This window comes from Crotalus tigris, unplaced genomic scaffold (assembly GCF_016545835.1).
Source record: "Crotalus tigris isolate CLP2741 ecotype Arizona unplaced genomic scaffold, ASM1654583v1 scf7180000017601.7605149639:7615979, whole genome shotgun sequence".
Taxonomy (NCBI): Eukaryota; Metazoa; Chordata; class Lepidosauria; order Squamata; family Viperidae; genus Crotalus; species Crotalus tigris.
The window spans coordinates 3,621,563-3,639,005 of record NW_024096505.1 but is presented as its reverse complement, the minus strand read 5'-3'; the positions used below and the strand labels follow the sequence as shown (position 1 = coordinate 3,639,005).

The 17,443-nt window shown below is 38.3% G+C and overlaps 1 protein-coding gene across 1 annotated transcript in view; it reads right to left on the bottom strand.

Moving 5' to 3' along the window:
* Positions 1 to 17,443, bottom strand: part of BRWD1 (bromodomain and WD repeat domain containing 1) — a 75,884-nt gene that overhangs the window by 35,633 nt on the left and 22,808 nt on the right. Inside the window, exons 17-23 of the mRNA XM_039369705.1 lie at positions 15,099 to 15,324; positions 11,826 to 12,011; positions 9,038 to 9,221; positions 8,527 to 8,620; positions 7,972 to 8,112; positions 1,143 to 1,228; positions 212 to 401 (exon numbers count right to left, since the gene is read on the bottom strand). Coding sequence (XP_039225639.1) covers positions 212 to 401; positions 1,143 to 1,228; positions 7,972 to 8,112; positions 8,527 to 8,620; positions 9,038 to 9,221; positions 11,826 to 12,011; positions 15,099 to 15,324 — 1,107 coding nt within the window. The remainder of the gene's footprint in view (positions 1 to 211; positions 402 to 1,142; positions 1,229 to 7,971; positions 8,113 to 8,526; positions 8,621 to 9,037; positions 9,222 to 11,825; positions 12,012 to 15,098; positions 15,325 to 17,443) is intronic.

Sequence of the window (17,443 nt, the reverse complement as noted above, 5' to 3'; positions counted from 1 at the left end):
GCTAAGATGGTTGCAAACCCTGATTGCTCAACTGGTTGAAAATCTGAGCAGGCTGCCAAGAGTCTGAATTGAGATCATGTGACTGCAAGGTGGGTCATAAATCAGTTTTTCCGAGGCTGTTGTAACTTTGAACTGTAATTAAATGAATGGCCATAAATCGAGAACTACCTGGTATTCCTAAAAATAGGCAAAAATAGATAAAATTCAATACCTCATGTTTTTTCGGTTTATATTTTTTCCGTCTTTTTCTCCTTCTTTTGGGCGGAGAAATTTTTTCTATTGATACTTCATCTTCAGAAGAACTACAATATCTAATGATTTTGCGCTGAGACTTTCTCACAGGAGGATGTAGATTAATTCCTGCATCAGCAATCCAATCAGAATACTGACTTGAGGAATCACTATGAGATAACAACATAATACAGTACAAGTTAAAAACCAAAATATTTATATTGTATTTTCAAATTTTCTGTATTTAGACTAATAATTTAAATTCTGTTATTTGCCATTCAAAGATAAATTGTTTGAAGCTAAGCCTAAATTCTGGGAAATTTTAAACAAAAAGATGTTACAAAATCTATTGTCCTACCGGTAAACTGTATTGTTACATATATGGAATTAGAAGTGAAAAAGCCACAATACTGAACTTTCTACAGGTGAAAAAGTTCTACAAGTAAACTTTCTAAACTCAACTTCACAGTACATTTTAGGCATACTTAGCATACTGAAAACTTAGAAAGGCACCTTGCATTTTCTATTATTGCACTACAGAAACAAATTAGTTTGGAGCTATATAAGACATTTCATTAATGTTGTTGCTAGTTAATAAATACATACACACACACTCACACACTCAAATGAACTAATACCTTTCAACTATTTTAGACTATTATTCCAAAGAGCTGGACAGGATTACTGAGCTGTAGGCAAAGCATTCAGTAGATGCAAGTCTGCGTCAACAGCAGCAGTCAGTAGCAAGTCATGCAAACAACAACACAGCATCTTTTGTAGTTATAAAGATGATATAAATGTTATGTATATAAATTCAAAATTATTCTATTTAAAAAGTCACCACAGAAATTAAAATGCAATACTCCCAAGTTTCAAGTATATGACATATGTATACCTGACAGTGATTTTACCTGGAACTATTACTGTTGGATTTTTTGTCACTCTTCCATTCTTCCTCGTGGGAAGACAAACTCAATCCATCACTTTCTTCTCGTTCCTAGATTAACAAATAGTTTGAGTACTATATCCTAATTTAAATATTCCTTATTACACTGCTAATTTATCACACTATTTATCATTCACTAATGAAATAGAATGGTTTATCATTTTGCTAGCATCTCTTGCCATCCTGAAAACCTCATGTATAATTGAAAAACATAAAATTGTATCATAAAATCATTTAAAAACATCACAACACAAAAATTTTCTATATTCTATTCTATATATATTTTGAAGAGAATATGTATAGAGTATTCATTTTTATATAATTCTTAGGCCAAATTAGAATCACTGAAAAAAATTGGAAGTGACCTTTTAGGCCTTCAAATGCAGGTATTCAGATTAATTTCCACTGAATATACTTAATAAGCCATCTCCTTAAATAACTGATTTCAGAGTCAAACTGTTCTTAGAGTTAGGAATTGTTTCCTAATTAAATAGAATTTTCTTAAGATTGGAAGTAAAAGTATAGACAACATAAAGTCTATTTCTGGTCACTGAGGATGACCCAAAGGGTTAACTCCACTTTACAAATCAGAAGACAGGATTAAGACTTCTTATCCCATGGAGGCATTTCCATCCAAGGAAATCTTAGCTCTGCCTTCTGCTGAGGAAGAGCTTTTCTGTCCTTTCAACTGAGAAGCAATACGTATAGTCCTTGACTTACAAACATTCATTTAGTGGCTGTTTGAAGTTACAATGGCACTGAAAAAAGTGACTTATGATTGTTTTTCACAGTTATGACTGTTGCATACTATTTCCCTAATACCCTATAATGGACAATACATTGCATTTATTTGAATACGTTCTTTTCTCTTATTAAAAATTTATTTGTATTTGTATTTAATTTTATTTATATGCCGCCCAATCCCAAAGGACTCAGGGCGGCGTACAGAGTTAAAACAATCATAAAACAATAAAATAATACAGTCATACCGCGAGTCCGATCATATCCCGCCCCCCCCCCCCGGGGACATCAGCCCCAGGCCTGCCAGAACAGGAGAGTTTTAATGGCTTTCTTAAAGGCCGGCAGGGTGGGAGTAGTTCGAACCTCGGGGGGAAGTTGATTCCACCAGGTCGGAGCTACCACAGAAAAGGCCCTTCCCCAAGGGCCTGCCAGCCGACACTGTCTGGCCGACGGGACCTGAAGGAGGCCCAATCTATGGGACCTCACTGGTCTCTGGGAACTGTGCGGCAGAATGCAGTCCTGTAAGTAACCTGGCCCTATGCCATGAAGGGCTTTAAAGGTGATAACCAACACCTTGAATTGCGTCCGGAGACCCACAGGAAGCCAGTGCAGCTCACGGAGGATAGGTGACATGTGGGCATACCTTGGCGCGCCCACAATCGCTCTCGCGGCTGCGTTCTGAACCAACTGCAGCCTCCGAACGCCCTTCAAGGGTAGCCCCATGTAGAGCGCGTTACAGTAATCCAGTCTTGAGGTGACAAGGGCATGAGTGACTGTGAGTAAAGCCTCTCGGTCCAAATAAGGCCGCAACTGGTGCACTAGGCGAACCTGTGCAAAGGTCCCCCTGGCCACAGCCGATAGATGTTGTTCCAAATTTAGCTGTGAGTCCAGGAGGACACCCAAGTTGCGTGCCTGCACTGAGGGAGGTAAATTTGCCCCCCCCCAGGACTAATGATGGACCATCCAGTTGGCCTTTGGGAGGCAAGACCCAGAGCCACTCGGTCTTGTCAGGTTGAGTCTAAGCCTGTTCACCCCCATCCAGACCCTCACATCTTCCAGGCACCGGCACATCACGTCGACTGCTTCACTGAAAGGACACGGGGTGGAGATATATAATTGGGTATCATCTGCGTACTGATGATACCTCACCCCGTGTCGCTGAATGATCTCACCCAGCGGTTTCATGTAGATGTTAAAAAGGAGGGGGGACAGGACCGAGCCCTGAGGCACCCCATAATCGAGGCGCCTAGGGGTCAATCTCTGTCCGCCCGCCAACACCAACTGCGACCTGTCAGAGAGGTAGGAGGAGAACCACCACAATACGGTGCCGCCCACCCCCACCTCTCCGAGACGACGCAGAAGGATACCATGGTCGATGGTATCGAAAGCCGCTGAGAGGTCAAGAAGCACCAGGATAGAGGAATAACCCCTATCCCGCGCTCGCCAGAGGTCATCGGTCAGTGCAACCAAAGCAGTCTCAGTGCTGTAGCTGGGCCTGAAACCAGATTGAAAAGGGTCCAGATAATTAGTTTCATCCAAGGATCGCAAGAGTTGGGACGCCACCACCTTCTGTACAACCTTCCCCACAAAGGGGAGGTTGGAGATGGGACGAAAGTTCTTCAAAACTGCTGGGTCCAGGGAAGGCTTCTTGAGGAGGGGCCTCATCACCGCTTCCTTTAAAGGTTGCGGGAAAGACCCCTCCATCAATGAGGCATTGATTATCGCCTGGAGCCAGCCTCGTGTCACCTCCCTACTGGCAGAAACCAGCCAGGAGGGGCATGGGTCCAATAAACAGGTGGCGGCATTCATTGCCCTCACGGCCTTGTCCACTTCATCAGGGGTCACAGGCTCAAACTCGCTCCAGATAACATGACTAAGACCAGCCCCTGGCAACTCGGCTGGCACTGCCCAGTCGGAGTCCAGGTCTCTCTGAATCTGAGCGATTTTGTCCGAAAGAAACTGAACAAACTCCTCAGCTCTCCCCTGCAAGGGTTCCTCCGCCTCCTCCACTTTAACAAGGGAGCGGGTCACCCTAAACAAGGCGGCCGGGCGAGATTCTGCGGATGCAATAAGTGCGGAAAAGTGAACACGCTTTGCCACCCTTATCGCCACTAAATAAGTCCTAAGATAGGCTCTTAATAGTGATCGGTCAGATTCAGAGTTACTGGCCCTCCAATGTCGTTCTAGACGTCTCTTGTGGCGCTTCATCTTCTGGAGCTCCTCAGTAAACCAAGGCGCCCTCCGGGGACCACCACCACAGAGAGGTCGCAAAGGCGCAATTCGATCCAGGGCCCCGGATGCCGCCTCATTCCAGGCCGCAACCAGGGACCCGGACGAGTTGTGGACAAGGGAGTCAGGTATTTCCCCAAGCTCCTCCTGGAACCGATCTGGGTCCATTAGGCGCCTGGGGCGGAACCACCTAGTCGGCTCCCTCTCCCTGCGATGGGGGAGTGATGCTCTGAAGTCCAGCCTCAATAGGAAATGATCTGTCCATGACAAGGGCGAGATCTCTATTCCCCTTAATTCCAGATCATGTCTCCATTGCCCCGAGAGAAACACAAGGTCGAGTGTGTGACCACTCCTATGAGTCGGATCCTGAATTACCTGGGTCAGGTCCATGGTTGCCATGGAAGCCATGAACTCCTGAGCCGCCTCTGAGCGATCGCCGAGTGATGGTAGGTTAAAGTCCCCCAGTACTATAAATTTGGGGAACTCCACCGCCAACCCGGCTACTGACTCCAGCAACGCAGGCAGGGCTGTTGCAACGCAGCTGGGAGGTAGGTACGTCAGCAGCAAGCCCAATTGAACCTGTGAACCCAACTTCAATAGGAGGGACTCACACCCAACAACCTCCGGGGCAGGAATCCCACGAGGACTCAAGGACTTCCGAGCGATGACTGCCACTCCCCCACCCCTGCCCTGATGTCGAGGCTGATGAAGCACCACAAACCCATCCGGGCACATCTCCGAGAGGGAAATACCCCCCTCAGGGCCCAGCCAGGTTTCGGTTATACATGCCAGGTCCGCCCCGCTGTTCAATATTAAATCACGGACAAGGGGGGCTTTGCTGACAGCGGACCTGGCATTAAGCAACAGCAGCCTACAATTAGGGCCCTGTACTCCCCTGTCACCAGTACTACAGGATGAGCCTTTTGAGGGGCCGGAACAAGGAATCACTCTAACATAGAGAGTCCTCGTTCCCCAAAGATGGCCTGCCCCTCGGCTCCCGCCATATCTGCCCATCCCAGTCATAACCGGGATGCTCCGACCTTCTCCCCTCCCCGGAATACCCCCACCCTCACCAGCCTTCTCCCTTCCTGACCGGACTAGCTTTCCATACAGACCAAGCCCAAGGGTAAGTCCTGCCCCCCCCCGTACTTTTGCTATTGCACTCAGCAGAGGAGGTACCAGGCTCCGCCCCCGACTCCACCATTCTCATACCCCAAACACTCAATACACATTCACACTCAATTAATATACATAAAAATAAAAATATTCACATTCATACGCCCTAAATACAATAATAAAATTTATATATAACAGGGCCACCATTCATCTACATGCATACACACACCCACAACAAACATTCTCTAAAAAAAATAATATTGCCCCAATGTGGCCGGCTAGGTGATCATTAGGTACTTGTCTTGGGGCAGACCAAAAAGATTGCAAGAATCATTCTACACTCAACACTGGAGGCATAAGTACACTAGTGGGATCCCTTAAAGATGATATTGATATCACTCATGCATTAGACAGATACAAGACTAAAGAGACCAAGATTACGGACATCAGGGACTGGTTTCTTTGGGAAACACAAAGCTTGGTATTAATGAATAGGAAGCTATATTTAAAAGAGACTTTTTGCTGCTGTATTCAAACTACAAACAGCTTTTACTTTCTCTTAATTATACTTCTTTGGATTATTGGAGATTTGATTCTTAAGGAAGGAAAAGTAAGAGTAAATGTGCCATGATAATTGAATGGGTGGTCTAAGAAACTGAAATAATAAACAAATGGGTTTGATGGTAATCAAATGATAATAGAGTTGAGAAAACCTTTTGCTCCCCGTTCAGTTTAATCAAATCTGTCATACCCAATATTTGAGCAAACTTAACAAGCTATATTTACTGGTATCTTATTGTTACTCATGGTCCCAAAGAAAAACAGGATGTGGAGAGCTGTTATGAACTTCAAAGCACTGAACTAATTCATCAGAGTTTGGATGTTAAAAATTAAGATACTGGCATTTAGAACAGAGACTGTTCTTTCCAACTATTTCCTGGCATTAATACGCCTGTCTGATGATACAAGTCTTCACATTCTCATCAGATCATTGCACTCCAAATTTCTCAGGTTTACTTAAAGATTACAATTCAGAAAATCCTGGCATCAAGGAAATGGTTTGTCATAATCTTGGCAAAATTACAAGACATGATAATTGCAGCTCAAGATTTCTGCTGTATTTACAGAGGCAGTTTAATAGTAACTCACTTGAGCCTGATGATCAGCTGTCTATGATGGCGACTGGTGTCAACTAATCTGTTTCAAGAAAATGCTCTTAATAAAAGTCTGCAAGGACCAAATCACCACAGATATCAGCCTTATGGAATGGGGAACTCAGTTCCTTAGAAAATCATCTTGGGTTAGGGAATATGGTCCAAAAAAGAATCATGGCTTCCCTTCATTCAGATGAAGAAAGTATGGCTGTCATTTGAAGTGTTTGTGTCCTTACTATAACACATTTGGTGCATACAATGTTTCCACAAAAATGTACCTAAACAGACAAAGGAAGGGAGAGAGGGAGAAGAGAGTCAAAGAGGCTCCAATTAGAGGTACCTTGTCGCCTTATAGGTGGACACAAATTATATCTGCAGACTGGCTCAGCACATAATTTCTCAAGCAGAATACTAAATCTAGGGATGTTTCAGAAAAGTATGGATAGATGGGAAGGTTCACATTTTACATGGAGGGAGAACAGGAAAGTGACTAAGTTCTTCTCTTAGTTTCAGCAATGTTCTGATGACCTCTTGACCAGAGTCTGCTGCATGAATTGCCATTTGTTTCAATTTTAGCAAGAATGATGTACAACAGAGAATACTAGCCACAAACGATGTTGATCATTCCTCCTTTTTAGCCCAGAAAACTCTATAATTAACATTAGTATAGGTGAAGAGAGTAAGGAAGATGACCTTGCCAGAGTTATACAGGCTCTATTATCTAGTCTAAAGAGGCTAAACCATTTTTAATATCCAGAACATCCAGATGATATTCAGAAACAGCTCTAATACCTCCTTAATTCACTGAAACATAAGTAGAAGGTAGTACAGCATAATCAGATTTGCAAGATTCGATTATTATAGCCAGCCTTAATATGAAGAATTTTAGCCATCCTATGGAGTTGATTTCTTAGTCTGGTCTACCTAGTGAGGCTAATAAGAACCATAGTACCTTCCAGTATGGCCAAATCTTGAACCAGGACCAATTCTGCATTCAAACCAGATGGCAAACCAGATTTCCGGTGATCAAAAAAAACAATTGCATTTATTCTATCTTGCCTTTTCCAACACCAGAAGGTAGACCTGATAGGTCCCATCTACGGAATTTCTAAAGTAGGGAATGGTTACTTATAGAAATCTTAATTCTGCCTTGACTGATTTAACCCTTTCCTGATGGGTCCATTGCCTGGTGACCAGAATGGCACTTTATGTTAAGTCCAACTGCCGCTGAGATACACCATGTATAAAAGTGGTAGTATTATAAAATATCACATTCAAGTATGTCTCTACTAGTCTACAACTTTCAGCCTATTTGAATTTAGTACATCTAAATTAGTTATCAATTGGATTACCTCTACAACAAATTTATCAATACATTTAAATGGCTATGTAATAACTATGATGCATTATCATAAAGTGAATATATAGTTCAACACAGCAAAATGCCTAGTTAAACAATCTATCCTATCTTTAAAGGTAATAGCCTGAACTTCTAGAAATCAAAGTCAAAATTTTTGGTTGTATGAGTCATTAAGGTAAACCAAAATTGCTTACCTGTTCAGTGAATCCAAAACAATCAACCACATCTTCACTGGAAGAATCAGATTGTTCAATGTTGTTCCGTGATTGATATGATGCATATTTACGTCTGAAAAGTCTTCTCTTAGATTGCACCAATGAATCTTCAGAGTCACTCTGAATTAATAACATTTTGAAAAAAAAAAAAATCTCAGGAGTTGAAATAACCATCACTGAAATAATGGATTCAGTTCAATCAGAAAGGAGACATTCTTTGGACACTTGCTTCAAAAATAGTATAATAGACTTAGCTACTGGAAAAGCCAATTATTCACATTATTTGCCATCTTCATGGTTTATGCTGGTTCAGTAAAGTACAGCTCATGGCACGTATTCTTGTTTTCATAACATTTTATTTAAATCTATTTATTCTTAGCTGCAATGACACATAATTTAATATTGCTTAAAGCAGCCAAGCAAGAGATAGATTTGTCTGGGCTTTTAACTGCCATACTTTTCCACATTTAACAAGCTAGGCTTTTTAAATTACATGTGTGTAATTATGCATCTCAAAAGTCAGGGATTTCTTACCTTTTCTGAGGACTGAAACAGCTTCCTTTTCTGCTCTATTGTATACAGCCATTTTTCTTCTTCTCCTTTTGCAATCCTATATTCTTCCTGATTTCTAACAAATTATTTTGAAAACTTGTCAGAAAAAACCCTCAAACATGAAAGGTTACTACTTTATTGCTAAAGTGTATTTCTAAGAGAACTAAGAGAACTTATACAAAAATGGTTCTTTAGTTAATGCTTACCTTAGAGTCATAGTTTATTTGACTAAAAAAAGATGAAAGAAAATCCAACTCCAGAACTTTTCAATTGAGATCATAAAAGATGTTTTTCCTTTTACTGAAAAAACTAGAAAGTGTATCTACAGTAATACAAGTGTTATTACAAAATGTTATCTAAATCAGTCCAAGAGATAAATAAAGCCTAAGAACAACAATATTGTTGTGCCTGTGGTACAAACTAAAATAAAGTAAATGAGCAAAAGTGCTTGTAGTTAATTTCAACAGGTTTTTAGCTTAATGAGTCTGCTCACCTAAATATACTGGATGTTATTTCTGGAACAACTACTCTTCGTCTCCAAGCCTGAATATCTCTTTCTGTAGCAATTTGACTTCTTGGAGCATTTTGGTGCATCTGACGTACACCCTCAACTTGACCACTGCGTCTCAGACCAATATTAGGAGGTGACTGGATATCTGAGCTTAACCTACGGAAATCTTCAAAAAGATGCATGAAAAATAAGTGAACATATATTCTTGGAACAAAAACTTTAGTATCTTCTGCTGGATGATATACCTATTACCACACTCCAGCATTTATTTAATTTTTTTTTTGAAGTTTGTAAACACAAAGATTAAAAAAGCTAATAAAAACTAATACAAATATTTAAAAAGTACAGAGAAAAAGAAGAAATAATAACAAAGACATACAAAGAATAAACTTCTACATTTTTCATCAAGACAAGTACAAACAATTTCAGTAACTTATCTCCTTTTCTAATATTTCAACAAAAATAAGATATGGAAAGAAGAGATCTTATCTATTAAGAGCGTCATTATTCAGTCCTAGTCAAGATCCACATTTGAATCAGCCTCAGTTTCTATTTTATCCTCCCCCAAAAAATTCTTCCTCTTCAATAATCCTTTTTTTTTATTTTTTATAATGAAAGGTAATTTTAAAAGTAATTTTTGAGAATATTGTTCCCAAATAATCTTGAATTCTTCCAGCTATTTTTGCTTCATTCAATGTTAATGCATATCTTCTCCTTTAATTGCAATCTTATTCTTTCCAGTGTCTTCTAGGATCAACCTTCAAAATCTTGTCATGTTTTTTTTCTCCAAATCATCAATATTTTCACACAGGAAGGGTTCATAAAGTTAGTTTCAAAATCATATATTGGGCAGGGGGTTGGACTAGAAAACCTGTGAGGTCCTTTCCAGTCTTATGATTCTGTTATTTCAAGTCTCTCTGGCCCTTTAACCCATTTATAGCTTTCCAAAATCAACTCTATAATCACTTTTTTGCTTTTATTGAAAAATAAGAAATGTTTAAGTCCTTAAACTTCCATAAAACTTTCATCAAGGATAGAATCAGTGCAAATTCATCTAGTATAATGAAACTTGCCTTTCTAAAGGTTCTTGATATCCAAAAAGCTATTAACAAGCAATTTCCAAAAGTGACTAAGAAAGGAAATATGCGAAAACAGTATCCTTTTGAAGGCTTTGAACCTCAACCTGAGCAGATATGTTTTCTCTCAGATCCCAGAGTCTAAAACCCACCAGAGACCATTGTCTTATGGTCTCCTTATGGGGAGTCACTATATGGAGCACTGACAATACTGATTCTTTCTTGCTCTAGAGAAGAATTATGGGGAGCTGATCAATTCAGAATTCATATATTAGCAATTGTTCTGGATAACCTAACATAACCCTCCAGACTTTGCAGTGCCTCATCTAAAAAAGATAAAATGGATTACATTTTATGTGGTATTAGTTAGGATTGCCAGACAGCTATCTGAACAGTATCTGAACATTTGGAGATAATTAAGTATTGTGTACTCAAGTCCAAAAGGCTCTTTTTTCATATGGATGATTTTTTTTTAACTTGCACTATGAATTTTCCCCATATTATTAGTTTAGTATTGAGCTGAGTCTTTGGAATATAACCAGAGCTTAAACAATTCCAGAGAAAAGATTTAAGAAAAAAAGAAAATTTCCAAGAAGTGTAAAGCAATGTTTGAAATACATATATTTTAGTTGCAGAGAGTTTGGATATAACAAGAATATAGTCGGATGATAAAATACATTTAAATAATGAATTAGGATGAAAATAACAAATACAACAAATAATTCATAAAAACCATGCACATAGAACATCTAGAGAACCACTGAAAAAATACCAAGTACAGGGAGTAGTAAAAAGCACACCACAGAATACTATATAAAAGACTGCTATAATAGTTACAACATAAATGTTAAAATTATATAACAAAATACTGCATGAATTAATATGTAGTCCAGTTATTTGGATTAGGAAATAATAAGATCTTAAGATAATAGTCTATAAAGAAAATTTTAAAAAAATGAATTTTGACATTTTAGGATAAAATTTATCATGAAGTGTTTCAAATAAAAAATAAACCCAAAGATCAGAAGGCAAAGAGAAATGCATTGTATAGTGAATCCAACAAATCTGTTCCCCCAAAAAACGAAGTTTTTGAGACAGTTGTGAAATGTCCCCACTCAAATATAATATACTTCCTCTAAATATATCAGCATTAATATTTCTCCCTAAATCTGAGCTATGCTTGAAGACTGGAACAGTCTTTTTATATTTCCTCATAAATATAAAAAATTTCTTTAGCATACTATGTAAATTATGTGCTTTTAAGAATCTACAACATTCTAAAAGTCTTAGATTCATCAAAATGCAAACTGTGCCCCTACTTCTGTTGTTAACCACCATGAATCTCTCAAGATTATTGCAGCCTTGCATTAGCATTATAGCACTTAGATTTATATATCGCTCCATAATGCTTTACAGCACTGAGTAGTTTACAAATGTCAGCATATTGCCCCCAATAATCTGGGTCATTTTATCGATCTCAGAAGATTGAGTCAACTTTCAGCCAGTCACGATCGAACTCCTAGCTGTGAGCAGAGTTAGCATGCAATACTGCATTCTAACCATTGCACCACCATAGCATACAAAACATTGGCGGTTAACAATAGAAATAAATATTCAAAATACTAGCAAATACTCAAGAACCTAGGAAACAGCAAAAAATAATACTTTATTCAAAACTTCAACAAAGTACCAACCTCTTCTAGGTGTTTCTGGTCCATAGTGTGGATTAGCTGAAACAATATCCTGGTCTATGCCAATTCTTTGATCCTGCAATTGTTGTAATTGTCTAATCATGCCATCAAGTATGCTGGGCTCCAAACTCTGCTCATCCTGCTCAGCAGTCTGTTGTCCTATTACTTGTTCTATAACCTCTCCATCACCTTGCAAAAATTAAAAGGAAATATTTATTTCAGCATGAAAAATTTAAATATTGGTCCCATTCTCAATAAAACCTGCCAGTGGTATTACAGACCCATGCAATTAAAAGGGCTCATTTATAGTCTTGAGAAAAGAATTCATCCCTTTTGGATTTTCTGAGCAAGCATCAAATTTTGATACTATTTGTTCATTTATACCCCACTTCCTTTATATATTAGAACTACACAGAATTATAATAATATTCAAATGAATTTTCAATCATCCTGGTCATGATTCTCCCAAAGGTACTTTTTCAAAAGGCAACTGGACTTTCTGGGTTTTTTCTTTGAAAACATTTTGCTTCTTATCCAAGAACTTTCTTCATAATTGGGGCATTGAAATGATATGCCAAAAATTTAAAAAAAAACGGAAAGAAGATGCATTCTTCTTCAAAGAACAAAGAAGCCCAATCTCCTACCCAATACAAAATTTCAAATTAAGACATCCTGCACAAATTACTACATTTGGATGGTAATATATCTGATAGCATGTATCAGATATATAATATCTGGAGGTATACAATTCTCCATAGTGTCAACAAGTACAGCTAATTATAATGGAGCTTGACAACTGTACTTTAGAACAGAGGTCCCCAATCCTTTGGGCACCAGGGACCGGTTCCATGGAGAGGTTTTTCTGAGGACCGGAAGGGGCGTGGTTTTGTGTGCTGCCTGCATCCCACAGATGGGGCTTTGCTTGTTTGTGTGGACTGGTCGCTGGCATGCCGCAGCCTAGTACTGATCCACAGACCGGGGATTGGGGACCCCAGAACTCTCCCTTCATATAAACATTTATTCTGAAAGTTATTCTTGCCTACTGTTAGGAGATAATAATTCAATGTTACTTTCCTCCACCCCTAAGAAAATTGGAAATCTTCAGTGTATAAAGGCTTCTCCATTCTTCTTTCCATAAAAAAATATATATTGGGCAAACGTAGAAAAATATCCTTTTCAAGGCTGGGCAAAAACCATTGAGAAAGTGCAAAGGAAGGTAGGCCAGGAATCAAAACCTTTTTGTTGCCTATGGATATATCTAGAATCTTCATTCTTTTCAATTAATGTTCTCACAAAATGGCTACTTTGGGGAATATGGCAAGACATAAACACAGCCATTTTGCTAAAATGAAAAATGATTAAGTTGCGCCCTTGTCTAAATGAATTTCCTTTAAGAGTAACAGTCTTCATTTTTGTCAAGAGGTAACCAGGCAAATCTTACTACAAAAACAGAATTACCCAAGTAGCTAAAAAAAAACATTGTTAAAAGACACACCTATGAGAGAAATAGTTTTTAATGTGAAAGCAAATTTAAATGAAATTTAATGGAACACAGAAAGTGAGAACTGAACGTTCTTTTGAGATGTACTTCCTTCCTCAAGTAATTTTTTTTAAGCCTCAACTATAATTCCAGCAAAGGAGACAAAATGATAGATATAGAGTGTGCAAAATGTTTCAAGTTAAAATTTTGTGGAATTTCCATCTCATAATTTTGTTGGCTGTTTTACATATTCAGTTTCAAAGTTGGGGCACCACTGGAATCTTCAAACAGCAGTCTGAACATTTAAAATGTAACATTCCACATTTCAGTTTAACAACTGAAACTTAAAAATAAAAGATTTTTCATATCGCTTATTGTACAAAGGAGCTCTAAATTCTGGGGAAATCGATCTTCATTTTTAGAATATGAAATATATATCATAAAGTATAATCAATAGCATCTTTATTGAAAATTCCAAGACTGTCTCAGTAAAAGTATGTTGGTATCTTTCATGCTGGCATAAACATCACAGGAAAAACAATTTTCTAAGTAAATGGAATGATATTATTCCACAGAAGTTTGAAGATAACTTTTGTAAAAATTTTAGAAATTAAGCATAGATTCCAGCTTGTAAAAAAAAAATGAGGGATATAAGGTAGCTTTCCTTTAGCAAACCTATTATGGTGATAGGGAAAACAAAGACAGATTTGCAAATCTAGATAGGGTTTTTCAACCTTTTCACCCATTGTACCACTTTTAGGATATGGCAATATCCGACTACCACCAGTCGCCTAGCAAGGTGTCAAAAACTTGATGACACCCCCCCCAAAAAAGGAAAAAAGTGATAAAGTACAGGTAGTCCTCGACTTACAACAGTTCGCTCAGTGATTGTTCGAAGTTACAATGGCACTGAAAAAAGTGCCCCCCAAGCCACAGCCAAGCAAGACACCTGCCTGCCCACCCGCAGTGCTCTTCCTCCTGTCCGAGGATTTCATTGTTGTGAGCATTTCTGTTGAGGATTGGCAGCGGGGGTGGGGGTGGGGGGTGTCTGATTTTTATTCCCCCCCCTCCGTCTGCTGGATGGTTGCAGCAGGTTTTGGTCACTTCACATGACCCTGGGACACTGTGACCATCATAAATATGAATCAGTTGTCAAGCATCTGAATTTAAATCACAAGACTCTGGAGATGCTGCAACATTCCAGCTGATCCACACTTCTTCTGGGCTTGGCGGAAGTGCCAGGATCAGCGCTGAGCTCCAGCTGGAGCCTGGCGCTGATCCTAGTGCTTCCGCTGAGCCCTGACAGCCCTGCAGCTCCAGCCATCTCTCGCTCAGGCTTGTGTGGTGCTGCCACCGGTTCAGCTCATTCCCCTCCCCCGCTACCACTTTTCTAGGATGATCGCGTACCATCTGCCAGGTGCAAATGTACCACAGGTGGTACCCGTACCACTGGTTGAAAAGCCCTGATCTAGATAAGGCAAATGAAAGTCGTCCTATTTGAACTATCCAAACACAAGTGCAAAATTGTGAGCACTTTAATCCCTGTGCATTTGAAGACCATGGCTTACACCAGTGGTCTCTTCTTTTAGATCTCTATCGTGAGTAAAGATTAATCTAGTTAACTGGCCCTAATCCAATGAAAGCACTAATATTTTATAGCTTGAATATACTAGTACAACTACATTGTGAATGTAATACAAGTACAATTTGAAAACAATATATTTATATAACATTTTATCAGGTTTTACCAATCCCAAAGATAGGATTTGCCATAGATTTAATTATTCATTTCATACTTGTTGCTATATATCCCAGTTGAGGAATCAAATGTTCATCTGCACAATTCTCTCTTCCTGGTACCAATCGCTGGTATTTTGTCGGATGGGGATTTCCATCCACATCTACCAAGAATGGAGGAGGCATGAGGTGGGGTGCCTGCTGTGTCTGTTCATCTAGGACATAATTGTTAGAATCTCGAATCAATGGTCGATAGTCAGTGTGGAAGAACATCTGATCAGGAATCTAGAAAACAATGAAGCTTATATATAATTAACTTTATTAACTATATCTAAACTAGATGTTACAGTGATCACAAAAAAGGTAAACTTTAGGAAAGCTATAAACTTATAAACTATAAACTATAAATATCTTATGCGAAATATTTAATGAATTTCAATCATTGAAATTGTTGTTATATGACTTATTTTGATCTAGCACAATCACTCATTCAAACTATTTTTAATTATTCCTTTTGCAGAGGATGCTTCTCTATTTCTCTTAAATTGATCCCCAAGAAAGGCAATATTTTACTATAATTCCATTTAATTTTTTCCTCACTCTTCAGTGCAATAGTTGAAAACTTTCAAGGCAAATATTTTGTTTTGCAAAACAACAGATTGGGCATCTAAGATTAAGAAATGTTTAATCAGTGTTTACCCAAAGTATAACTGAATTGTTGTGTTTTACACAAAGGGAAATTGGTGAAATAGTTACTTTTCATAAATTAAATTTTTACATTTAAATATTAACATAAAAGATTAAAGAGTTTAGCAACAATGTCAATAATTTCAATAATTTAAAAATTAGGTATACAAATAGTTTCTAAATTAAAATATCTAGGGATAGTCATTTCAGCACGTTGCTTATCAATTAAAGAAGATAACTATGGCAAATTGGTAAAGAATATAACAATAGATTTAGACTGCTGGAAAAATTTACTTCTCTCATTTCTCGGGAGAATTGCAGCAGTGAAGATGAACATTCTACCTAAAATGATATTCCTGTTTCAGAACATTCCAATTCAATTAGACAAGAAATTCTTCAAGGAGTTGAATAAATTAAGTTTAGAATTTGTGTGGTTAGGAAAGAAGGCAAGAATAAAATTAAAGGCATTACAGGATGCCAAAGAGAGAGGAGGTTTAGGTTTCCCAGATTGGGAGCTATACTACCAAGCAGAGGCCCTGATGTGGATCAGAGACTGGATTACTTTAGAAAATAAAAAATGTCTACATTTAGAGGGTTACGATCTCCAGCAGGGTTGGCATGCTCATATATGGACAGGGCAAAGTAGAAACCACCAGTATTTTTTGAGACATAAGGTTCGGCAAGAACTAATAAAAAGCTGGAATATAGTCAAATGCCAACACTATACAAAGATTCCAACTTGGTTATTGCCATTAGAGGCAGTCACATATCCCAATTTGTATAGGAAAGACAAGGTTATTATATATAAAGACATCTTGACAGAAGAAGGTCACTTAAAACAAAAACAAGAGCTAAGACAACAAGGAATAGCCTTGGAATGGTGGTCATATCTCCAGATACAAGCAAGATACATGAAGGATAAGCAAGAGTGGGGTATTAACAGACAAGACACAGGGTTAGATAAAATACAGCTAGGCCTGAAGAAAAAACAAATTAAGAATATTTATAAATACTTGTTGGAATATAAGCTATATGAGGAGCAGGTTAAAGAAACAATGGTGACATGGGCAATGGATTTAGGATATAATATAAATATGGATCAATGGCAGCAAATATGGGAACGAAATAACAAAATTACAGTGGCAACATCATATAAAGAAAACCTGTATAAGATGGTTTACAGATGGCATCTCCCTCCGGCCAGATTAGCCAAAATGTATAACGAATACTCACCTATGTGCTAGAAATGCAAAAAAGAAAAGGGCACATTTTTTCATGTATGGTGGACATGTAGAGAAGCACAGGTGTACTGGCTTATGATCTGGGAATGGGTAATAGAAATGACTAGGCAAAGCATCCAATATAAACCTGAGACATTATTAGGGATATTAGGAAAAAACGTAAATAAAGGTGACACACATCTAATCATACATGTAGTAATGGCGGCAAGGATACTATTTGCTCAAAAGTAGAAAGCAATGGAAGCACCGAGTGGGGAAGCACTAAAAAAGAAAATTATGTTTTGCGCAGAACTAGACAAGATAACTAAAAGATTAAAAAATCAGGAAGAAACAGAATTTTATCAAATCTGGAATAAATTTTATAAATGGAGGGAAAAAAGAATGGGGTCAACAGCAAAGATGTAAGTAGAGGCAGATACTAGAAATGTACAGTTGTATATAGATAATGTACAATATGGACTGACAAGACGGAGATG